Raw genomic sequence first — 25,773 nt, 5'->3', positions numbered from 1 at the left:
TACATTGCTTTTGTGTCTCTTCAGGCTAATCACGACGATGAGGATGCGTGTGTAATTGAAGAGGGGACGCACACAAACGAACCCCAATGTCCAGGCCGCTGCTCGAATCCAGAACAGTTGGTAGCAAGTCACCGAGGTGGCTAACTCATAGTTTGAGCTGCACAGCACCCATCATAATCTCTACCCTGTTATTAGGGGAGTCGTGGGGGACAGTTCTCCACTTTTTGTCAGTTTTGCTCCTGTGGTATGCTATAACTTATGTACGAAGGTAAAGTAAACTGTCCTCCCCCCCCCCTAGTTTTGGCACCTTTAGTTTTTCCCTCTATATCTCCTCTTTCCTCTCAGTACCACATCTGGGGACTGAAATTTGCTTACCTGTACCAAAAGCTGAGTCTGTAAAGATATACTTCGGCACAACAAGGACACAGCACAGGACAACACACGTCTCACAGAGAATTATACTGGCTATACAGGCGCCAGAACATTGTTCCCCTGCAAGATTGCATGTTGCCGGGGTGTACTATTTAGAAGTGAGATTGGGGTTTTGGTGCCTTCTCAGAAAATCACCCCTTACACCCCACGTGATATTTTAGGTTGACATACAATACAAGTTATTCTCAAACGGTAACATATTTTTTCATCTTCTCAGGTATTTTCACGCACGAGGACTCGTGGGTAAGAAACAAGAGATTATTTTTTAGGTTTCTGCAAAAGTTTGGTTACGGGAGACAAATTTCTGAGGATGTGATCGCGGAAGAAGTCCTCAAGCTCATATCACACATCAAAGAGACTCCGGAGTACAAGAACGGAACTGGAATGTCCATGGAACATGCGTTCCACGTTGCTCTCCTCAACACGACGTGGAAAATCACCCTGGGTTCGAGACTGGACTACAGCGACACCTGGTCCACCAAAGTGACGGTGCTGAGGGAGCAGTACGAGGATGCAGTGGTTGATTCGTTTCTAGCACTCAACGCTCAACCGGAACTCCGTTACTTTGCTCCGGAATTCATCGGCTACAAGAAGGTGCTGGAAGTCCGGGAGCTTTTCTGGAAGTTCATTCAGGTATTTTTTTTTCATGAGCACATTTTAAAAATGAAGCAAAAATATGTACATTTTTTTATGTATACTTGTATTTTTTGTTATTTTTACGTCGCTTTTCTTCCAATTTTGGCTAATTACGACGATGAGAATGAGTGATGATTTGATGAAATACTAATGTCCTGGCCGGTACTTGAACCCGGAAACTCCGGTGGGTATTTCGAAAACGACTACTTAAGTAGATCAGTCACCTGGTTAAGTGAAAATTGATGGATGGGGTAAAACAAAAATTGTACGTGCATCAGCACTTTGACTATTTGTATCAATCGCTTTATACAGGATCAAGACCTCTTAGCACAACTAAAATTAGCACATGCCTCTAAGTATTAAAATATCCTTACCCAAGCTAAAATCTCTGGCTGTGAGGGGTCACTCAGCACATATATGGACGAAAAACCCTACAGAGAATTACACAGACGCCAGAACCTCGTTCGTCTGCACAAAAGTAGTTTACCGTGGTGTACTACGTGGAAGTGAGGTTGGCGCTTAAGTGCCTTCAGCGAATTTTCCCCTTATTTCCTGGACGGCTGAAAAATTTGCACTTTTTGTAACAATTGTAGGCACAAATTTGCGTGCGTTTTTGTTAGACCGGATGTTTAGGCACTAAAAACATATAAAATAGGCAGGCAAATAAGCACTTATAATGTACAAAATAGGCAGTAAAATAGGCATTAAAATACAAATAGGCAATAAAAAAGGCAATGAAATTTAACTCAAAACAATGAAGATAGACATACAAATGTAAAAAATATAGAAACATACCTGTACATTCTTTATAGTTGCTTAAAATAAACCAGGAGCTCATAATTAGAGACAGCAGTCTAATATTGTACTTAATAAATCACTGCAAACAGGAGCCACGTCAGCCCAAAATTTTTCATTGTATAATGGCTACACACAATAGTCTGACAAAAGAAATTGTTGGCTACTTCCAACCAGTACGTAAATTATTTAAATATACACTTTATCACTGCACACAGGGTTATTTCAGTTAAAAAATGTACACTATAATATATTCCACACGGCAGTTTGAACTAAGAAACTGTTTAAATGCATTTCAAGTTTGTACTGTACGGTTTGGCAGTCTCTGAATAAGAAGCACTAATTCCGGTTGCACATCACACCAAGGTATTTCTTTATGTGATCAACCGACAAGTTATGTCTGCGATCGGACAACACATTTTTTAGAATTGAAAAAGACCTCTCAACCTCCACAGATGTTACCGGAGCATACTTAAGCACGCGAGAACATGTAGATCTAACTCAGTTTGTATATTTTCACCTTTCAGAACTTGTTGAATTACCCTTAATTTGTCCAAGTTCTTATTAGCTGCAATAACTCGCTAACTGTTATTTTTAAATTTCTTGGAAGCATCGAAAACTAATCCTGGGAACAGGAAATTGTATGCACAGAGTTCAGGCATGTCCCAATTTTAAAGAAAATGCCTAAAATAGGCAATATCTGGCATTTATGAAATAATATAGGCAATATCGTATGAAATAGGCAAAATAGGCCAAATTAAATTGCTTTAAATGAAGCTAATCCCTCCCCCCTGGCCTTCGCAACATTCGTTTTCATCATATCTCTAACAGGAAAGAATAGGCATTTTGCCTAACATCCGGTCTCTAAAACGTATACCTCGAAGATTTATATGTATGACGTACAATTTATCCAAAAATAATCTATAAAATACTTCAAAATTATAAAAGAAAATGGCATAAATTTATAAAAAAATACACATAAAGTTTCTTTGGATTTTAAAAATATAAGTTTGATAATTTCCTAAATAACAAAAGTCATTTACTTATCAAGGTACTTAATGATTCGTCACAACGCATGTTTGCTGGTGTGTCTTTGAAACTAATGGAGGAAAACAAATTAAGTTTTATTTTATTTTTATTTGCATCTGCCTGCAACGTTAAGGCTTTGATTCTTGCCCATGTCTGCCATTAGACACCAACACGACGCTTGAACTTCGGCTAAACTAAAAAACTACAATTTTGGGAGACAAAAATACAATTAAAATGCTCAAAATGACCACAAAGGAGCAAAAATTCAGTTAACAAACCTCAAATTATGTGTAAAATACAATATAAAACAACTACAATACTGAAAAAATTGCAACATTTTAAAAAGCAATGTTTCCTTGCTCTGCCTAAAAAGAAATGAATTATTATTATTATTATTATTATTATTATTATTATTATTATCAATTGCTTTTCTCAACAAATTCAAAATCTCAAACGGGATGTTGACGTTTTCGCTCTAATTAGGTGTAATTATACTTCATGAAAATAGATGGAACTACTGTTACTTTATGTATCTAAACTGACACAAAACGAAATACACTTTATAGTTCGCAGAAGATTTCATCGTACTGTTGCAAATTTGTGTCTGAAAATATATATACACTGGTGTAGCACAGTCTTTATTTCACTGTATATTTGTAGATGCTGGGTAAACTGTTACAAAATGTGACGAGTTCTGTGGTCAATAACCTTTCTCACTGTGGCACAAGTGTTCAAAATGACTAGCTTCTAGAGTTCTTGTCCTGCATCTTCTTGCTGAGTTTTCCCCAACCGTTGGGTATAATCTTGGGAATCACCACTGTTGCAGATAGTGTGATAGACACAGCTGTTAATTGTTCCCTCATCCACATGTTTATTTCTCGATTAAGTTATGATACTCTTGTAGCTTTAATATTGTTGTCCTTATTATTAGAATTTTCTTTAAGGTCCTGGATAAAAGATAACGTCTAATCAAATTTCAATTTCTGGTTATAGGTTACGATCGAAAGAGACAATGTTTATGAAATACTGTCGCTTGTTTTCAGGGCATTTTGGAGGAACACAAGAAGACGTTCAGACCGGACAACCCAAGAGACTTCATAGATTTCTTGCTGAGTGAAAAAGAGCACGACGCACACTTTACAGGTAACTTTCCTTTCCACATTTTCTAAAATTTCCAAGCTGGGTGTCTGGAATTTTTACTTTCATTTCTGCACCCTCCACACTTTGCAAGATTTCTTTCTTTGTCTATGACAGTTTCTTTCTGCATTTTCTGTGTCACGTTCTTCCTTGGATCCTACACAGATAAAAGTCAACGCATAATTAACACAAAGTAATGCACATTAACTGCAGCCTCAAGCAAATGTCTAAATGCATGAGATATTGAGCATGCATTAAAATGCATCTCATTCTCACAAATATTATTTGTACTATATTAATCGACTAGATAAAATTAGTGATGGACAAATCTGGACAAAATATTATCGGATAATTTCCAATTCAAATTTCAACGGATAAACGGAATATCCGGATATCCGAATTGTCCGGATTATCCGGATATTCGGATTATCTGAAATGTCAGGATATCCGAATGTGTGGATTAGCCAGATTTATCATTTATCCGTTGTACGGGCTTATCCACATATTATTTGAATCATCACGTTCGTATTTCAGTGTAGGAATCGGATATCGAAAAATTTGAAATCCGGATGTACGTTATCCGGATTTTGTGTCCATCACCAGTTAAAATCTAATAAATATTTTATAACTTTATTTCCATATAAAACTAAGTAATTTTGTTCTTAAAATATAATTTATTCATACTTGTGTTTTAAAAAGGTTTCCTTTCATGTTTCCGTTATGAAGATATTTCATAACTTATTAAATGTGATTTGACGTACATATGAGAGAGCAGCCACGTTCGGTTTGAGTTTTGTTTTCAAGTCCACTTTTATGCTGTGATAGGGTGGACTGGACCTACAGTACAAAGTGACATCCGAACCACTATGTTCGAGATTAGCCAAATACTACACAGAGTTTGTGCATTTTCTATTTTCAGATGAAGATATCAATGACATTTTTCTGGACTTGTATATGGGAGGGACAATCAGCACAGGAAATACGATGAGTTTTCTTTTCTTGTTCATGGTGCTGTACCCTGAGATTCAGTTGAAAGTGCAAAAAGAGTTAGACAGCGTCGTTGGAAAAGAACGCCTGCCTACTGCTGCAGACATGTCCAGGTTTGTCACATAAGAATTTTGATGTCACATATTACTTACGTACTGACTATTTTTTTTAACTTGTCATTACCTACCACATCATGAAGGGATAGGAGTGTTAATTTCGGGAAGAAATCGTGCATTGCAATGGAAAGTCACTACAATGCCATGCTAATGCCTTACTGAACACATGATCTTGTTCCTAATGTAACTGTACAAACCTGCAAAACCGGATCGTCTTTCCAAGTATGAAAAGTTAGTTGATATATTGCTGTTAGGAATTCTGTGATTCCTAATCCTGATGAATTACAAATTTATCTTCTCTAAACAACCAAAGGAGTGTTAAGATTGGGATTTGGGTGCGTCAACTCCCACCCCGAAATACCTTAAAAGTCGAAAACCAATACTTTAATATATATAGTATGTAGCTGTTTTGTTATTTACAATTTCTGGCTCGTTTCACGTGATTTGACATGGTTATACAGTAGAACAATACTGTAAAACAGTTTTCAATTGTTATTGTTTTGTTACAATTTGAAACAACGTAACAAGAAGCACATGTTACTGTCAGAGCGCTCGTCGAAAATAGAATTCAATAATGTCTGACGAAAAAAAGGCAAGACCTCGTGACCTTAAGATGGTCCATAGAATAGTTAAGTGTTAAATATGAAGCCCAATTGTCTTCAAATGCAGCACGTTCATTGTTTATTTTATATTGTCTCAGACCACAATTGATATGTTTGTCCTTTCTGTCAACAGATGTCAGGGGAATTCAGTTTTACATTTATATGCATACTCTCCAACCGAGGAGCGTGACGCTCGATCAGTACGCTGGAGACAATATGGCGGAGTGTTTGCGGTTATTCGTTCCGTCCATCGCATTGCATTACAGAAAGGTTGTATATACATGTAATCTTTTGTTTTTAATCAATAGATCATCGTTTCTTATCAGTGATTGTCATGAAACAAGAAACACATGACATAACTTCCATGTCAGTTCTGCGGGAGAAGAGGCAAGTCCGATAATAACCTTTAGTTTGCATGTCCCCTGTCTACATGCCTTATCAATAATCTTTGTTACTGAATGTTAAGATCTTCACATGTCAGTGTGTTGTATGTTATACTGAGTCTATACTTGTACAGGTTGTTGAGGACTTTTTTAGACGTCACCAGGTACGTACAATAGGTGGAGACACTCGCTTTTAATTATCGAAATCCCTTTCCTTACCATCACAATTATTGTAACAGTTTTGGCCACGAACATGACAGGAAGGAGACTCTTCACATTCGTCTTATTTTCAAATTCCTCCTCTTCATGTCCTTCAATGCACGCATCGACGCATAATCTTCACTCACCACTCCTTGTCAACCACGACTAATGTCTCGAAATTCATGACGAAGCAAATCACAAACCGACTAAAAATCCTACCAGCATTCCCATTCTTTCCTAGATGTCCTCCTCTGCCCGTAAGATTTAACCTAACCTTCGTATAATAATCGAAGGTAAATTCAGGTAAAAAAGAGTTAGTTTGTTCCTTATGGAAATTGAAGCTATTTGCACAAAAGTTGTACACTTGTTGTTTTTTATTGATAAAGAACACAATTTGTGTGTATGTATGTTAATCCCTAGGTTGCCCTACACGACAGCTACCTTGTTGGAAGTGCAGCGACTTGCAGGTGTCTCTCCAATTATACCTCGATGCACCACAGAAGATGCTGACATCCTGGGATATCGAATTCCAAAGGTACGTGAATTGGGGTGAGGGTCAACGTTAAGGCGTGGAAGACAATGTAAATGGAAAGACAAATATTGAACTCTTATCTCTTGTAGGAAATGTACTTCCAATAAAAGGACTATATACTATTGCGATTCAGCACGGCTTGCCATCTATTTGATAGTGTCAATGCTTTCCCTAAGAACATATCATCCCTGTGTACCAGTTTCAAATATCTGGGGTGTTCGTTTCATGAAATACTGTCAATTTGCTGCTACTTTTTCAGACACCCTCGTATATGAGAGAGAGAGAGAGAGAGAGAGAGAGAGAGAGAGAGGGAGGGAAGGGGAGGGGAAGGTGTGTCATTAATTATAATTATTATTTCAGGAGTGTTTGAAGCAATTCATTTGGAATTGTTACACACAATGCTGGATTATTTTCCATTCGTTCCAAAACAGATCATGCAAGTTGTATTTCAACATATCAAACGAAGAAAGCAATAATACGTATACGAGGTGAGATTGAAAAGTTCTTAGACTTAGTACGTACAGGTTATTGTGATTAATCCATTTTAGTAGTCCCCTCCTTATTGAACACACCAAATCCAATGGTGTTTCCACTTTTGGAAGCATTCCTGCAAGTCCTACTTCTTGAGGGTGTTAAGACATGTCGCCGGATGTGCCTGGATCTCTTCAATTGACTCAAACTTCTTCCCTTTGAGCGAAAATTTTAATTTTGGAATCGGTAGAAGTCTGCTGGGTCTATATCTGAATAATAAATGGTTGAGGAAGCACAGGAATTTGTAATTAGGACAGAAATTCAGTGATTTGGAAAGCACGATGAGCGGGTGCGTTATCGTGGTGCAGGGTTCAGTTCTTGTCTCGCCAGAGTGCTGGTATTTTCTTTCACACTTTTTCATGTAACCGCTAAAGAACACTTTTGCAGTCTTCCTTGTTGACGGTCTGCCTCTGATTAGCATATTCCTGGTGCACAATACCGTTACTATCGAAAAAAAGGTAACATTGCTTTCACATGCAACCGATCATCTTCGACTGATTGTCTGTCATCTTTAATTTTACTGTACAAGTTTAAAACGCTTGCTCTACATACACACGTATCCACGAAAGGTATTTTCAACAAACGTTTACGCACATCCATTGTTTTGCGCAGATAATAATCCGCCGACAACACTACACAGGCTTCAGCTCGCAACTAAACAAAGATATAGCCATGACCTTTTTAGAATCCATCAAGGACAAAACAAGCTTCCTTTTTTCCCAACACAGCCCCCGAAAAACATAACCAGTTAAGAGTAGCGGCTCCAGTCTAACACTTTTCAATCACACCTCGTATATTCTATAATAGCCTACTTTTAGTACATGTTTTGAAGTAAATTTCACTAAATTTCTTTACAAGGAAATATTCTAAAGATATTTGTAATGTGGGCTGAAAATTATCGAATTCTAGGTTCAAATATAGATTTGAAAAACTTTAAAGGTGTAATGATACGGCGTGGTGGTAAAGTCATCGTCTTGTAATCAAGGGGTCCCAGCGGTTCGATACCCGTGGAAGCCCATGGCACAGTGGTTCGAATCTTGCTCTAAACTGTAGGTCCAGTTCCAATTAGCTTTTCTGTGCATAAAGTGCACTTAAAACAACAACAATTCAAAAAACTTTCTCCATCACTTTGAAGGCAAAATCAATGTTTTTGCTTACTAATCTTACTTATTATAAAGATATTAGTACAATAATTTTCCTTATATTGTGCTTAGTGTTGAAGCTAATTATTATTTTTTAGTGCTAAAACAACACACTGACCATCATCATCATTCAGTGGTGATCAGTAGAATACGTGTGAGCCATGGAAAGTTTCCTTGTTAGTTTAGTTAGTATTTATAGGAGGTTTATTTAATAAACCACATAGTATTTTCTCCAAGGATGTACTGCTTTGCTCAATATTTTAATATTTATGAAATCATACATGTGAGAGTTTAATTGGAGTTTTCGAGTTATATGCTTACCTCTATAACCACTGTGATGTTTGAAATGTTTCCGATGTGGAGGGGGAATTTCAGTAAATACTCTTTAAGGGCCTTGAAGGGCCAAAAATTAGCAACCAGAAGGGAATCCCACCTATTAACCCTTCACATGTGATCCTGTTTGTTACTGAAATAAGTTTAAAGTTTGAGAATTTAGGTCTGTCATTTCATCACCATCTGTAGCCAACAAATGTAGATTTTTGCTGTTCAAATATTGCGACACAAAAAAGATTATAACAAGAAAGCTAATTTTTGACGCTGTATTTTAGTATTAGGCTAATAATATTGGCACACCTTTACCTTGTACTTAATTTTAATATTTTGAAACTGTTTTCAGGGAACATTGTTGTGGGTGAACACTTACAGCGTTCATGTTGATGAGGAACTTTGGAAGGAACCTCGCATGTTCAGGCCAGAGCGCTTTCTTCAAGATGGGCAACTTGTGAATAAGCACTGGATATTACCATTCGGAGGAGGTCTGTTCACTTACATATGCTTTAAATGAAATTGCTAATTTCGTGCTTGTTCTGTGGAAATTTGAGTAACAGAAATTTCAAGAATGCTTCATTCTTTTTTACCATGAATTTTTCACATCTAGTTAATTTGCTATAACTAAGCTAGTTCTTGGTTTAAAATAGTGTTTCGTTTTTAGACTCGTTTTGAATTACTGTACAAATGTACAGTCACCGGCAATAAAAGTGGGACACTTATATCCTGAAATTCCCCATTCCCTGCAATGTGTTTTGTGTGTTGTCTAACAATACGGCGATTAAGTGGATTTTAATAGCAAATTTGTAATGGCAACTTCTGTCATTGGCGTTGAGTTAGGCAACACACACAACGCATTGGAGAGAAGGAAGAATTTCAGGATATAGGTGTCCCACTTTTATTGCCGACGTCTGTACATACTGTGTTAGGGATAGGAGGAAAATTGACTAGCTGAAACAGGTTGCATTACAAATATATGCACTACAGCGCCAAAATATTTGTGCACTTAAAAATTGCCAACTATGTTTCGCCGTGGCTTAACATTCGACACTATAGCACCACTACTTCCAGGCTAGTGCTACAAATAGAGTGGTGGATCAGTATATAAATAATCTAAATTCGGTTCACTACTATACAAAAAAAATGCTTGTAAACTTATTTACAAGAATAACATAACATTTGGTGATGTCTTGTTTCCGGTTTCATGTTTTAACTTAATGGAGGATTTATATAAATAAATACTAAATTTATTAAGAGAAAGAATGAACATTGACAACGCTAAGTGACAATGGGCATTATCTTACCTTCTAGCGGAAAACTCTTTATTTAAATATCTAAATTTGTAACATCATGTAAAAGTTTTTGACAAAATTTAATTTTACGTCTTATGCTCATATAAAAGCTTCTTGCTATCTTATAGTTACGGTCGGGTTCAGAAATGCAAATTCTGGAAATCAGCAAGTTTACACGTGTGGTTCCCACGCATATGTTGGGTCGAGACGCTCTCCTTGGGCAGTTGAAATCGGTTGAGGGAGCTACAACACTGCTGCAAATACTGTTATCTCAGTGTTTCTGAAACTACTGTATGTGTTGATTGTTTCATGAGGACATACATATATTCTTTGTTTCAGGTCGGAGGCGTTGTCCGGGAGAGAGACACGCTAAGCTCTCTCTATTTCTGTTCTTCACGACCCTCATAAAAACATTCACCGTCAGCTCTCCAGCAAATGATCGTCCTTCGTATGGGACCAGTGGCGGAATAGTAACGCGGCCCAATCCATTCCGAGCAGTCATCAGGGAGAGAGAGAGATCAGGGGTTGAGCAGGTAGTGTATATGTAATTCGTGTATGCAACATTAATAGAAAGCACAAATTGGATGCATTTCCAACCGACTGACACAGTACAGATTCTCCTGTGTTTATGATCTAAAGATACCAACACAAAACATGTTACAAATATTCTTTGATTTTGTAGTAGGGAAGTATTATAATAAACCAAATGCTTATTCAATTCATTACAAGTGGTCTTTACCGTTTTTGCTGCAGAATGAACAAAATACAATATATACAGTGACTCATGACGTTAAGGTTTTTGTAGCATTAATGTAAAGATATACGTAGAAACATGAAACTACAATACCTGTAGCGATCCTCTCTGTAAAGGGTCTTGGATTACAACTGCCAATAAATACTTGTGGAGTACACTTAAAAATTGCAATAATGCGTGACATAATGACTCACAATCGTCAAATAGTTGTTACAATTGGAAATGTGAAGGTACACTAGCCGCCATATTAGTATTACCCGGACTGTCCCTCTGGCCAGGGAATCTGGAGCAAGCAAACGAAAACGAGTCCTCTGCACAAGTAGAAGTCGAGAGTGCTTGGCCAATATATGCGTGAGAGGGGAAGTGAGAGCATGAAGGGACAAACCTTGCTGCAGCCGTTTGCAGCAGCACACACTGCTTTGCTCATCCCACTAGTTTTCACACTTTCTCTACCGTTAAACTCGGCCTTGCTCCACAGATTTCCGAGACAGAGTGTAGGCATTTTTTGACTTCAAGGTGACTCGTGTTAGAAAAGGTCCATGTTTCCAGTCGTAACTGGAGGTCTGTGCTATGAACTTCGTTAAATGTAAATATGTGTTTGTTTGTGTTATATGTGTATGTAAATTTGTAAAATTCAGATTCGTAATAAAAATTCATATTTTCTTTACATATTTAGACAATTTTCAAGTTTTTATATATGTATTTGCTTAGTTTGTTATCTGAATTTATGTACATTTGTTTATATATAAATAAAGTATGATTGTTAAAAGTGACTTCTTCCTATCTTTAATCTCATTGAAATTTTCTGTACATTTTTAACGTTAGTGGAAATAGAATATCTGTCGTTTTGTTGCACATAATGCTCACCACAAAATTACAAGGAACATTATCTTGTTTACAACATTAATGAATATAATATTTACCTTGAACTTGTAACAGATACTCATTTTAAAATGTTTGCTAATGAACATCATGGAGGGGATGACGATACAAATAAGAAAAATACGGTAGCATTGAAAGCTATGTAGGGAAGTTGGTTAAGTTATTAAAGTAAAAAGTTGAATGGCTGTGCTGACTGAAAAAGCAGGGAAAATAAGTTATTTGAGAAATCCTTACCAATAAATCTGAAAACATTTTGGAATTCCACAATTTTAATACACACGAAAACTTTCTAACTCATTCAACGATAAAATAATTCAAAGAGATGATCTGGTTGGTAAAACCAAAGGATAAAATCCTTGTGTTCTTCGAGTAAGGAGTATGGAGTATGGAGTAAAGAATACGACTAGAGTTTAGACACAAGCAAAAGTGTATAATTCACGAACAATATAACACAATTTGTATAAAGAACTTACATTATGGTATAGACGCTGGTATAGATTTTGCGGCATAGGCAAACTAGATAACAGAAAACTGACGTTAAACAACATACAATAACCAGGTCTGGCGCACACTGATGATGCAGATTAGGTCTGGCGTAGATGAGCGGAGATAATCAGTCAGTACACGATACTTTCCTCCCTTTGGCAGAAGAGACTCCTGTTTCACGGAGTTTGCCCATAGCGGTCAGGTTGTTTTCTTGGTCTCTGGGATCTTCTAATCGGTAAATTGTCGTTTATCGCATTTGGAGACTATACTTGATCTTCAGCAGCGTACTGGGAGATAGTCCTCCTCTCTAACTAGGACCGGGTTGTTGCCGCGCAGGAGAGTTTGATTTTGGACACCAATCTTAGCGGGATATCTCTTGATCTTCTAAAAATGAACAACAACCACATCATTATCGACAATTACTTTTGCCATCTTTCGGCCCATCAATTTTACAATTTTGTCGATAGTGTATTTGGAACCGTGGCTGAATTTCTTCTTGCAACGTTCCGCTAGCACTTTTCCTCCCGGCTTAAATGGAACAGGACCAATACGCTGATTTTTGGAATTATCTGTTACGTCACAAGTGGAAATATCCGTTCTTCGCCGAAACTTAAGTAAGCGTTCTCCCGGAGTATACCCATGCACTGGAATATTTCTAAATCTACTCAGTACTTCAAGAATGAACTTGTCCGTGATACACAAACTATTCGAAAAGTTCTTTTCTAGCATGTTTTTCACCACCCCAACATTCCTTTCAGCTAGACCATTTGATTGGGGGGGGGTGTACGGAGCTGAGTGAAGAAGCTTAATATTCCTCTTTGAGTAATAATTGTCGAACTCTGAAGATGCAAATGGTTGGCCATTGTCCGTTACATAGGTTTTCGGATATCCAAAGCATGAAGAAAATTCATCTAAATGCCCGATCATGGTGTCAAACTGCATATTCTTCACTCTCCACACAGATATCCAAAGAGAATAAGCGTCAACCAGCAACAGGAAATTCATATCTGAGAAATGGAAGAAATCAAGATGGACGCGCTCAAAAGGCTGCGATGCAATAGGCCACGTTTCGAATCCGGTACCAGATACTTTCGGCCTGTTATTGTAACGCAAACAAGTGTCACACAAAGACGTGAGCCTTTCAATGTCTTCGTTCAACGTGTTCCAGAAGAACGGTGAACGAGCTATTTCCTTCATGTTGCATGTTCCCCGGTGGAATTTGTGCAACAGAGAAAGGACACTCTGGATGCAATATTCAGATACGACCAACCAATCTTTCGTCCATGAAAATACATCCCTTCTGTATGTGGACATCATATCGTCTGTCGAATATTTTTTCTGAGAGGATGCCCTTTTGTTCTCCCGATGAATTGCAGCCATCTCACTTGAATATATTCGAAGACTTTTGAAAGCTCAGGATCACGTCGTGATTCCAGCGCAATGCATGTCAACACCGAAGATTCAATTAGATTAAGGACAACGGCTCAGCTGTCAACTGACTCGACAAACAGTGATCGATTATACTATCTTCTGTACTTTCTTCGTGTCAGATGTAAATTCTTTCCTATCCTTAATTAGAACTATTTATTTTACAATTATTTTGAAGACAACTTTCGAATATGTACGTCAGTTAATTTTAAAAAATTGGGGATACGTAAATTTCAAGAACGGTATTTTTCAAGGCCAGGTTTGCTGTTTTAAGAGGGCGGTGGAGTTTGGCGAAGGTCGCCGTGGAAAGCGCTTAAATTTAACATGGGCCTTTTTGCATTTTGTTGAATATAACGTTTTAGGACAAAAATTTGCCGGAAAACACGCAGTGGATGTGAACTTACTTTATGAAACTTTGAGTACATGACACATTTATGCAATTTCAGTTCGATAAATGTGCACAAATTCCATTATTTTTTCTTTCAATTTCCCATAAGGAAATGCGAAAATAATCACAGAATGGTTATACGATTTGTGGGTAGCACCAACGAAAATGGCCATTATGATGCATACTAAGTAATGCTCATTCCTTTTATGACTAAGCTAGGGAGGGCTTTTCTTTCAAAAGTCACTTGCACAGCCCAAAATGATTGTTTAAAAATGTCATGTATTATCGACGACGAAAGATACGGCCGCTTCAGCCGAATTTCATTCATCATAATTAGAGCCCGGAAGTTCAGGCATTTATTTTCGTTAAAATAGGCAGGCAAAAAGGCATTTATAATGTGGTAAATAGGCACTAAAAATGAAAAAAAGGCAAAATAAACCGAAAAAAGGCACATTTCTGGCAAAATTTTAAAATCTAAATTGGGAAGAGCCTCCGTCTTGATTGCACATAACTACAAGGTGCTTTTTAAGTTCTAAACATTCATTGATAGTCGTCTGTCAGAGAGAATGTTTTTCATAATAGAAAATGATCTTTCTACTTCGACATAAGTTACTGGAGCATACATAAAACAAGCTAATGTAGCTGGACTCATTTTGGTAACAGCATTTTCACGTTTTAGAATATCACAAATTGTTTTCAATTGTTTCAAGTCCTCATTTGCACTCACTACCCGTTAGCACTTTTCCGCAACAGCTCACCCCTTTTCTCCTGGCACTTCCACCATCTGCTGCATAGATTCCTCGAAGATTTTCATGGATGCTATAATTGTAATTGTCTCTGGCAATGCACAATAATGTGCAAAAGTAAATTTGAATAGCACAGGAGTTTTTTCACTTCACGAATTGAAACCGCTTCATTTTCTGGAAGAGCATCGATTACCTCACTGATTTTTTGAAGGTTGTTAGCATAATATATAGCTGCTGATATCCAGGTTCCCTATCTCGTCAAGACTGGTTGCGGAGGTAAACTAAGCTCAATCGCAACTTCCTGAAATTTTCGGGTTCGAGAGGGAGATTTCAGAAATATTTTCTTTGTGTTCGAAATCAACCTGTCCACTTCAGCAGTCAATCATGCACAAGAAATGTTAACCGAAAGGCAATATCCTGACTCAGCATGAAATACTTTTTTCTCACACTTTTCTCCTTCAGCAATGTTGAAACATGCGTGAGTTCAATATTACTTAAATAAGGCGAAAATTATTCACATAATAAACGTAAGAAAAATAAATGCCAACAACGTTTTTTGGGAGAAAAATAATTTATATACACATTCTTTTTAAAAAAATGTCAAATTTCATTGAAAAAGGCAAAAAAATGCATTATAATTAAAAATAGGCAGTGGGGTCCCAAATAGGCAAAATAGGCAAAATGAAAAGGCTTCTATACATAAAGAAGACTTACAGAAACTCAAACGACCGGCATAGGGTTGACGGCGGTTGGTGCAGTGAGAGAGCTCCCCTTTGCCAAATCAAAATTAGGAAACAAAAACTCATCTTCAGGGGTTCCCTCACTTTTTCGCCCTTAGATGGCAGCTGCTGATAAGGGATGAGTACCCCCCCCCCCAAATAAAATTCTGCCTACGGGCCTGCTGTCCTGCATCGTGACCGTCCGGTCTAAGGCGTCATGCTTTAGGCTCCAGCTACGGGACGCGCGCAGGTTCGAGTCTCCTGGAAGAAGCGTAACAACTTTTCTCCTGATATTTCGGCCAGTCAAACTCGCGGCCCGCGGGCCGCATGTGAGCCCCAGCATCCGTTAATGCGGCCCTCCTTGGCCCCACTTAACACTTCATGCTTGAAATTATCTATACATTTGTAGTTATCACGTTTTCTCTTTTCTCGTGATACAAGACCAGACTCATCCAAACTTCAACACATTGACCAATTTTCCCTACACAGGTATACATTCCATTATAGAGTAGGTGTTGTGTCAACTAAGCAAGCTGATGGACATGTTACTTCTGAAGTACGAAAATATCTTGCCAGCTGGGGGAGGGCAGCGTGCATACTTTTTGTCGCCTAAGAGTCTGTTTCTTTATTTTCAAGGATTTACCAGGAAGAAAAGTCAGTTTCTGTAAAAGTTTCAGAGAACCATATGGCTGCCCAAACTTTGTGGGAGTAAGAAAAGGACTATAGAAGAGGAATGTAGATTTTTCAAGTGAAATGCTTACTTTTGTTGTGAAGTGAATAGTGAAAAGCGTAGAAAATTTGTACCCTGATAAAGTTAATTCATTCAGAAGTATTTCTTTATCACGAAATAAATTTGCCAACCTCTGTGGCGGAGTGGTTAGCACAGCCCGTTGCGACACAAGAGGTTGCGGGTTCGAATCCTGGCCTGAGCATGGGTGTTCTTTGTATGTGTCTCTTCATCAATTTCATCATATCATTACTCATCCTCATCGTCTCCATTAGGCAAACGTGGCAGAAAAGCAACGCTAATAAAAAAAATATAAAAAAATCAGAAATACAGTTGAGGAGAGGATTGATGACTTAGTCAACGAACAATTGAAAGCAAAAATTGTTTGTGTTGTTGCCTTTTCGCTCACAATATGTGAAATTACGAACGTCTGCGAGCTAGCTCGGTTAGCTCCCTTCATTCGTGGATGCGATTCTCATCTCGATATGACAGTAAAACTACTTCAATGATTCCTCCCCGTGACACAAGGGCTGATATTTTGAAGGAAGTGGAGGCCATTTTGCAAAGTTACAGTCTTCCGTTATATTAAAACTTTTTTAATAAAGTTATGATTTGTCCTTCTCAACTTCTCAGGAATACCAGGAATGGCAGGAATATTTGTCCACAGTAAAAATACTACGTGATGAATTTGGAAACAGGTTTCAAGACTTCAGAGGGTGCAAAGGGCAATCAATATTCTTGTTCTGCTCTGCTCCCTTTTCTTTTGATGATGCGTGTGCAAGTCCTGCCTTCGAATGGAACTTATTGAATTGCAGTGCAACTCGTATTGAAAAATAAATGTCGCGAGGTGGGTTATCCTTGATTTTTCTACAGCTATTTTGCTGTAGAAATTTTATTAATTTTGGTTGCACTTGCCTTGGTGAAAAGTTGTTTTCCATAATGAAGATTAATGAAACAGCCGAGTCCAATGATCAAGAATGACTGACAAAACATTTGTTGTCTGCATTAAGAGTTTCATGCTCACAAAAAAACTTATTGCAGACTTTTGAGAAGCTTGTTAAAAAGAACTGTCAAATCTGTGCGAAACGAAACTATAATTGCACACAAACAGTTTCTTGCAAAAGGTTTTGCACAATTGTAACCAATTTATACTCGAAAGTAACATGTAAAATACTATAACCATGAAAAAATATGAGGGGAGGTCTATATATAATTTACATATCGATGCTGCAATAATAATCACTGGAATCCCGGCACCGTTGGGTCGAACCACTTAGTTCTGGACTTCAAGGTGTTGGTGTTCTAGATGTGTGGCCCGGATAGTTTTGACATTATCGTTATGCGGCCCTACTCACGAATTGAGTTTGACATGGCTGGTCTTTAGGACCTGTTGAGGAGATTGGGGAAACTTTCAACAACGACTGGGGGGTTCGTCGTGCTGACCACACGTTGAAAGTAATGGGGAGGTGGGGATTATCAATTGAAAGTAATGGGGAGGTGGGGATTATCAATTGAAAGTAATGGGGAGGTGGGTATTATCAATTGAAAGAAATGGGGGAGGTGCGTATTATCAATTGAAATTAATGGGGAGGTGGGGATTATCAATTGAAAGTAATGGAGAGGTGCGTATTATCAGTTGAAAGTAATGGGGAGGTGGGGATTATCAGTTGAAATTAATGGGGAGGTGGGTTTTATTAATTGAAAGAAATGGGGGAGGTGCGTATTATCAATTGAAATTAATGGGGAGGTGGGTATTATCAATTGAAAGTAATGGAGAGGTGCGAATTATCAGTTGAAAGTAATGGGGAGGTGGGTATTATCAATTGAAAGTAATGGGGAGGTGGGGATTATCAGTTGAAAGTAATGGGGAGGTGGGTATTATTAATTGAAAGAAATGGGGAGGTGCGTATTATCAATTGAAATTAATGGGGAGGTGGGTATTATCAATTGAAATAATGGGGAGGTGGGTATTATCAATTGAAAGTAATGGAGAGGTGCGTATTATCAATTGAAAGTAATGGGGAGGTGGGGATTATAAGTTGCCAGGGCACGGATGTTCTTTGCGAGTATCCCTTCATCAATTCCATGTAATCACCATTTTATGTCGTGATTAGCCAAAAGTGACAGAAAGCGACGAAAAATAATCAACCAATCAATCAACGTATCTACACTCTCGGTGGTGTTGCATTTCAATTGTTCGGTTTCCAGTAAACATTCCATCTTGACGTCATCCGTAAGACTGCCATTGTGACCGTAATACTTGTAGTTATTTCGGAGCAAGATGACCAGATATGATACGTGACTTTTCCTGAGGGGTGCGAAAGCCAAAGCTAAAAACTAAACACAGTCCATAATTAGCATAGCATCAGGTCTTACAAGATATATACATACAGGTGAGTCACTATTCTGTGACATCATCAGTAATAGGTCTTAATATTAAATAACACAAAAATCACGCAGCAAATTAAAGGTATTACGAATAACATTAAAAATATTTCTAGAACTGGAAAGAGCAATAAACATTTGTGCAACGAGAAAGGAAATTAACAAAAATAAATATTAGTTCGAGGGGAAACACGTGTCATAATGATACAAAATGATAACATGTAGAAAGTTTCAAATACGTTTGAGCTGTTTTTAAGATGGGTAATACATAAAGTGTAAGTTCAATGTTTACCAATTCGTTACCTTACATCATTGCTACTACTGTAGTTGTACATTTTGTTCCATTGGTTTGTCTTTCGCGTCTTCTGATTATCCATAGGTCATTCCACATATCCGAGACTTTTTTCTTTAAATTCGAAATAGTCTTGCTCCCGTCCATCTTGAATTATTATCAGCACTGTTCGTAGTAGTTAAAATAATAACTGTTACTATTTTTTGTGCTACTACTATTTTTTGTGCTTATTACTATTAGATACAAATTTTGTATCAACACGAAACCCCCTACAAAAAAAAATAGAAAATGGCGACTAGTATGCCTCCGCCTTGTTATCACTGCCACTGGTATACTATACATTTACACAGCGTACTTTCAATTAGTTATTCTTACTTGATTCGTCGTTACTTTCAACTGATAATCTCTACCTCCTTGTTTACTCTCAATTTATAATCTCAACCGCACAAAGAGAAATTCCACATAATTATAGCAACCACTGTAATCAACAAAATTTATTCAATCCAAATCTCATTTGTGAAGGTCCTGACTGTTTGCCGTGGCCACTTCCCATGCAGTGAATATTTTGCCAGTGGAGAAATCTTGAAAGAAGCCGGAACCAGAATGAAATGAAACAGGTGGTGCCCTTTCGCAGCGGTCACGAAGGGGAGGGGGTGGTGAAGGCAGGGGGGGACATGGTGGCAAGTCTTTCCACCATGGGGGGGAGGTCCTCTGCCCCCCGGCCTGTGCTTTTCCTCTAGTTTAGGACCCAACAGAGAAGAATTGCTAGTTCCCTGATATGTCGCTAGGTGTGTCTGTATCTCGCCGGGGCAGGAAAACTCTTTTCATGCCAACCTCCAGGCCACTCTTAAGGTAGCATGTCAAAGTAGAGATGAAATTAATATTGTTTGCAGTGGAAAGCATTATCAAAAACTGAAACCAAAATCACAATTATATATTTTTTATTACTTTACAATAGAACATAATTCTATTGTCACGTTATTACATTGGGTGAACCATGGCTCATTCTGGCTTACAGTTGCACACTTTTGTCGCCGCCAGTGACTACAAGTTAAGTCTATAAGAACCACTTTTGCTGCGCGTGATCTCGGTGAGAATCACGAGAATGCATCTCGTGTGAAGGAAACGTGAAGATAAAGTTCCGATTATCTCACGTTGGGCTCGCTTCGCGGTGGATTCGAAGTCCGACAGCGCGGAAGGGATCTTACTTGATGTAGATGAATGACAACGGGTCCTCTATCGCGTAGCTAGTTCCAAGAAAACCCAAGAAGATCCAACGTGGTCGCTGTCTGTATCCGTGCACTCTCCATGTGTAGTCCCGCGTGACTCCCCGAATGGAGAACAGATGGCACTGTCACTTTAAAAGACTTCTTCACTTGTGATTCATGGTTTGTTAAGCAATTGACAGTTTCTGTTGAGCATACATTTACCACTTTTTGTATTGAAAAAGTGTGATTGTAATTTATTATACAAAATAATTAACTTGTAAGTAAATTCTTTATATTACAATCGTATGCCACAATTTTGTCTTTGGTACTATGTATATAAAAGATCATGTTTTTAATAAGTCAACACAGTAGTTAGAGATCGGTTTGTCCATTGAACTCTCCAGCCTAACTATTGCCTATTTTTGTGGGAGCAGGAAAAGGTTTATTATCCATTTGCCTTTACTCATCTCACCCAACAGGTCGCTAGGTGCCGTGGCTTGCCCCGAGTTGATACTTTCCTGGAGATGAGGCCTTGCTCGAAAAGGTTTATTGTCCATTTAAGCGGCGTATCTTTCTTTTTTCTTTTCAGTAACTTCAACCCGTGAATTTTCTAGCAAGTTTGCCCAATATTAGTGCAAACGATCATGACAACTTTAGTACAAAAACTTATAGTTCAAAATCTGTTGAACATCTTGATTGGGAATATAATATCACACCACTTTTGCTCCGTAACAACTAGTGGCAACTGGTGATGGTTCTGCAAACAATAATAGTATAAATTGTAATTAGAGTGATAATGTATACTTAGGGTATGACAGGGAATTACCCTCTGCATATAACTTACCCTCGTCCGTTTCGGGACTGGACTTAGAGTTTAAAGTGGAGCTGAACGACTATGTGCCTTCACCGGTATGGAACCCGTAACACCTTGATTACAAGGAGATAGCAACACCACGGAGGCTCCGGAATGAAATTGTGCTGTAACAAAGATTCTCCTCTGCTTCTTGGTGCTTTTTTGTTTCTATTCTTAAACACCACATTGTAGAAAACAGAGTAATTGAATAATAATTGGACAATTTGCCTGGAATCTGTGGAGCAAGGCAGCGCAAAAGGGAAGAGAAGGGGAGTAAGCAAGTTGGCGCTGCTGCAAACAGCTGGTAGCTGCACTCAATCCCCCTCCCACGAGTTCATTGGTCGAGCCCTCTCGAGTCATCACTTGCGCAGAGACGTGATTTTGTTCGCAGGCCTCAGAGATTCCCTAAACAAAGTTAGTATATTATATTTGTTGTTGGCTGTACTGTAAGGTCCTGCTGCACATATAAAACAGGTTAGACTCTTCTACGGGACACCTCCCACCGACTGGACTAATGCTAATAATGGACAAACCGCACCAACAGGCAGGATAGTCAACGGAAGCATGACGTCTCTCACATCGCGCTCTTATCGCAAAGGGTAAAGATTTACATAATATATACTCAGAAGTCAGATTAATATCCTCTCTTGATGCATCCCCTTATATAACTTCTGACGGGCTTCCTCAACTGGACTTCCGCCAATCCATATCCTTCAATGAAATACAGATGCTCTTTTGTTCCCTCTGAAGAACACGCTGTTCTTTCACTCAGCTGACCTTCGCCGGAAATTGATATTAGATTACAACCTTCCTCCTCTGCTCGATATCTCTATTCAGGAACTAACAATCCTCGTTTTGTATTGTTCCATTTTTCATCATCTGGTTACAGTCAGGGCTATACCTCTGCTCCTTCATTATCTTCCTTCCTTTCATGATTTCCTATCCCTTTCCTCTCTCGTCTCACCTTACACCTTAACGGTCTTTCGAAGTGATGATTACTTTTTTTTACAATAACAGTAACTCTAACGCAGTTATTTCTTTAAATAAGTAACTGTATATGCACCAGCTTACTCACGATTTCTTTTCAGAGTAGGCTAGAGTTGTAAACGTGGCTGTAACATAGATAACAAGGGGAGTGACTGGATTGTGACGGTCCTGTGGATCCTCACAATATAATTAATTATATGTTTATTGAAATCATTAATTTCATATTATACAAATCACTTTATATTAACAGTTCAAAAAATGTATAATTATTACTTTGTACAACGTTAATTATGTTTTATGTTATTCATTGCACTATACGCTGTATAAACAAGATATTTGGAATTCTAACGTTGCTATAGCAACGAGAATCAATAGTCATTATGTGGTAATGTGTGTGACAAGAAATGGAAATATAGGTAATAGTGAACTGCATATTGCTCAGTTATTTGACTAATATATAGACCCATAGAAGTTGTATCTTCACCTTCGCGTTTTTAGTTTCAAATATTTATGAACGAAATGTAATCGTGCTAATGATTGACTAGTGAACGTCACAGGATGTACTATAAAATATTCCGTAATTCACATTTTTACCCTTCGTTTTGAATGTTGTTTAAGGATAAAATGGTAAGCGGGGGTCATTTTAAGAGTGGGTGTATTTAACCTTGGGCTTTTCCCTAGCTCTTTGCTACTTTCATTTGAAAACTTTTATTATTTAAAATAATCGGGAGGAGCTGTAGCCCCATCAGCTTCCACTTGCATACGCCAGTGATTGTTTGAGAAAAAAAAATTGGAGTTACTGATAATGTTCTTTACTTTTTGCAATACCATGAAATAAATTTTCGCCTGAAACAATGGGCGATTTATTATTATTGCCGATAACAGAATTATGCGTTAATGTTTAAGTTGTGTTCGGGGATTTTCCTCTCTCTCTCTCTCTCTCTCTCTCTCTCTCTCTTTCTCTCTCTCTCTTTCTCTCTCCTCTTTCTCTCTCTCTATCTCTTTCTTTCTCTCTCTCTCTCTCTCTCTGTGTGTTATTTATGTGAACCCCCTCAAATCTATTGGAAGTGGACGTCACTCACCTTAAGACGGAAGACACATCTGGACACTGGATCTTTCATTTCGTTATGCCTATATTTTTACTTGCAATATCATCTTTAACGTCAGAATGTTATTGAATGCATCAACTATACGTCCGAGTAAAGATTTTTCTGCCGATACTTTTAAAACATTTTTATTATTTCCTTTACGGTATTAACGTCAACAATGTGATTCCTGATGAGAGACAACAAAGGGAGAAAAGCCTGACATTTCCATGGATGTGATTAGATAGACAGGATCCGACAAAATTTTCAGTAGCAATCTGACGGTTTATAATTTCCAAATTTATTGCTACAAAGATCGTTGCTCATTATCCAGCTGCTAAAAAATATGTACCGACAAAATCTCAGAAACAAAGAAGCTGGAAAAGCAAACGCAACTATCCAGAGACGAGACGAAATGGAAACTGACGAAGATGATGTCCCCATGGCTGAACCTATTTTTGGATAATAAACCTTTTCGAGCAAGGCCTCATCTCCAGGAAGCTATCAACTCGCGGCAAGCCACGGCACCTAGCGACCTGTTGAGTGATATGAGTCAAGGCCAAATGGATAAGAAACCATTTCCTGCTCCCACACAAATAGGCAATAATTAGGCTGGAGTTCAATGAACTAACTACGCACTGGTAATGATCAGGCTGGAAAGTTCATACGAACTCAGGCTAATACTGAACCTATTTCTCCCCCGATTCCAGGAGAAATAGATGTATGCAAATTGGCGCAGTCCACAGCAGAACAGTACGGAAAGGAAGGGATGACCAAAGCAAAGATGTTGGACCAGTTCAATCACGACGGGGTTCAGGGCTGAGAGGATGCCCTTGAGGTCGCGCTGGCCATCATGGTCAGCGAAAAGGACCTCGTTGAAAGTGGGGCAGGTTTTTCTACCCAAGGAACCCCCTGAACGTAGCAAAAGAGAACGCCATATCGGGAATGGGCGAGTTGCAGAAAACCAAGCACTTTGACGTGGACATCATCGCTGAGCAGGTTCGTTGTTCCAACGATCACATGACAGACAAGCAGATCGGCGACACTCCGGACGCGCTTGTGGAGAGAGGCGGTCTCATCATGATCTAAGGTCGCTAGGCCAGCAAAGAAAGTCTGGTCTTCGGCTCTTGCTCCATGTACAAGAAGGGTGGGAAGAGGACAATGGCGAGCGGAGGAAGAAGCAGCAAGAACTGCAAACTGGAGGGCGACAAAGCTGAGGACGAATACGATTCCGAAACGGAATCAGAACCAGAAGATGTCATGTAATAAGATGAAGAACAATTCTGCTACTCGATGCTTTCACATCTAACAAACTACTATCCGATGCTACATTTTACAATTAATCTCAATAAACTGGTCTGTTGCTTTGTAACTCTTGAATTATCTTTTGTAGTAAATTGAAACTAAAACTGGAAAACATCTAATAATTTAAGAAATCTAATCTTGGTACGTCACTGGCTTCTGTTCATTTTGTAAAATACAACAAAGGCAATGCTTTTTATTGAAATGTATTCATCACATTAAATATGCGTGGTGCTAAGTAAACTACATCTGACAAACCAACTTTGGTTATTTGTTTCAAATTTAACATTACAGATAAACGATCATTTATAAGGTCTTGTAACTGAATCTCACGTTTGATTTGAAAACATAAAATCGTATAAAAAGTAATAATGAAAAGTAGAAAGAAGAAAACTGACAAATAGAACAATTGAACATACATACCTCGTACTTCAATTTTACTATCTTTTGAGTTTTTCTTTATTATCCATATTTATGGAACATCTTAATTGTCCCATTTAGTTTACGAATGCAGTGTACAAAGTTTGCTTTAAATCCACTTTATGTACAGATAGGCAAATCATGAGTATGACACAGTTTTAAAGTGGGTTCAGAATCATTATGTGCCTCCACCGGGTATCAAACCCAGAATCTCTCCATTACAGAACGAGAAAATGGTCAGGAGAGTGGCAAAACGCAACACCTTCTTTAAAAAAAATACAATTGACTAAAGCGACTGATCATGGTTATACTGTAAATATATTATGGGAGACAATGAGTGAATCCTTGTTAGTTTTTTTAATTATGATTGATTGATTGATTTGCTTTATTTTACTTCGCTACTTCTTGTGCCACTTTTGGCTAATTTGCGAAGATGGTAATGAGTGATGATATGATGAAATTGATGAATGGACACTCACAAACATCCATGCCCAGGCCAGGATTCGAACCCATTAGTTTAATGTTGTCTTCTACTTACTGTTAATAATAACAACAATAACAATGAGCATGTATCATGCCCCCCCCAAAAAAAGAGTGTAGATATAGTATACATTTTCTGTGAATGCAGTCCAGGAACAGACAATGGACACCCCCCTCCTCCCTCTCCAAGAGCAAAAGTTTAATGTGCACTCACTGCTTTCAACCCACAATTCATGCCAGCGTTACATTGTACTGTACCATGAATGGTGCCTTGTTCCACACAGAGAATCAGGCCCGTAGCTAGGAATAGGCTAGGGGAGGAGGCTGAAGCCTAGAGCGCCATTCAAAGGTGTTCTTATAAATAGCCTATATGTATATAACAAAGTCAGAATATGCGAAGGAGAAATTCACACTTGGCAGACGTAAGGGGAGAAGAAGAACATACAAGTGTTACTCCATTCAAGATTTACAAGTGATGAAGTAACCCCT

The 25,773-nt window shown here is 38.2% G+C and overlaps 1 protein-coding gene across 1 annotated transcript in view; it reads left to right on the top strand.

Moving 5' to 3' along the window:
- Positions 1-23,905, top strand: part of LOC145991765 (methyl farnesoate epoxidase-like) — a 143,558-nt gene extending 119,653 nt beyond the window's left edge. The window contains exons 4-10 of the mRNA XM_083127817.1: positions 650-1,065; positions 3,936-4,035; positions 4,949-5,129; positions 6,739-6,853; positions 9,200-9,338; positions 10,482-10,675; positions 23,735-23,905. Of these exons, the coding sequence (XP_082983943.1) occupies positions 650-1,065; positions 3,936-4,035; positions 4,949-5,129; positions 6,739-6,853; positions 9,200-9,338; positions 10,482-10,675; positions 23,735-23,905 (1,316 nt within the window). The remainder of the gene's footprint in view (positions 1-649; positions 1,066-3,935; positions 4,036-4,948; positions 5,130-6,738; positions 6,854-9,199; positions 9,339-10,481; positions 10,676-23,734) is intronic.
- The last annotated feature ends 1,868 nt before the right edge of the window (positions 23,906-25,773 follow it).

The sequence above is a fragment of the Lepisma saccharinum genome, chromosome 8 (assembly GCF_977018435.1).
Source record: "Lepisma saccharinum chromosome 8, izLepSacc3.1, whole genome shotgun sequence".
Classification (NCBI taxonomy): domain Eukaryota; kingdom Metazoa; phylum Arthropoda; class Insecta; order Zygentoma; family Lepismatidae; genus Lepisma; species Lepisma saccharinum.
The sequence above is the reverse complement of the archived record's forward strand: the minus strand, read 5'-3'. Positions and strand labels throughout refer to the sequence as shown.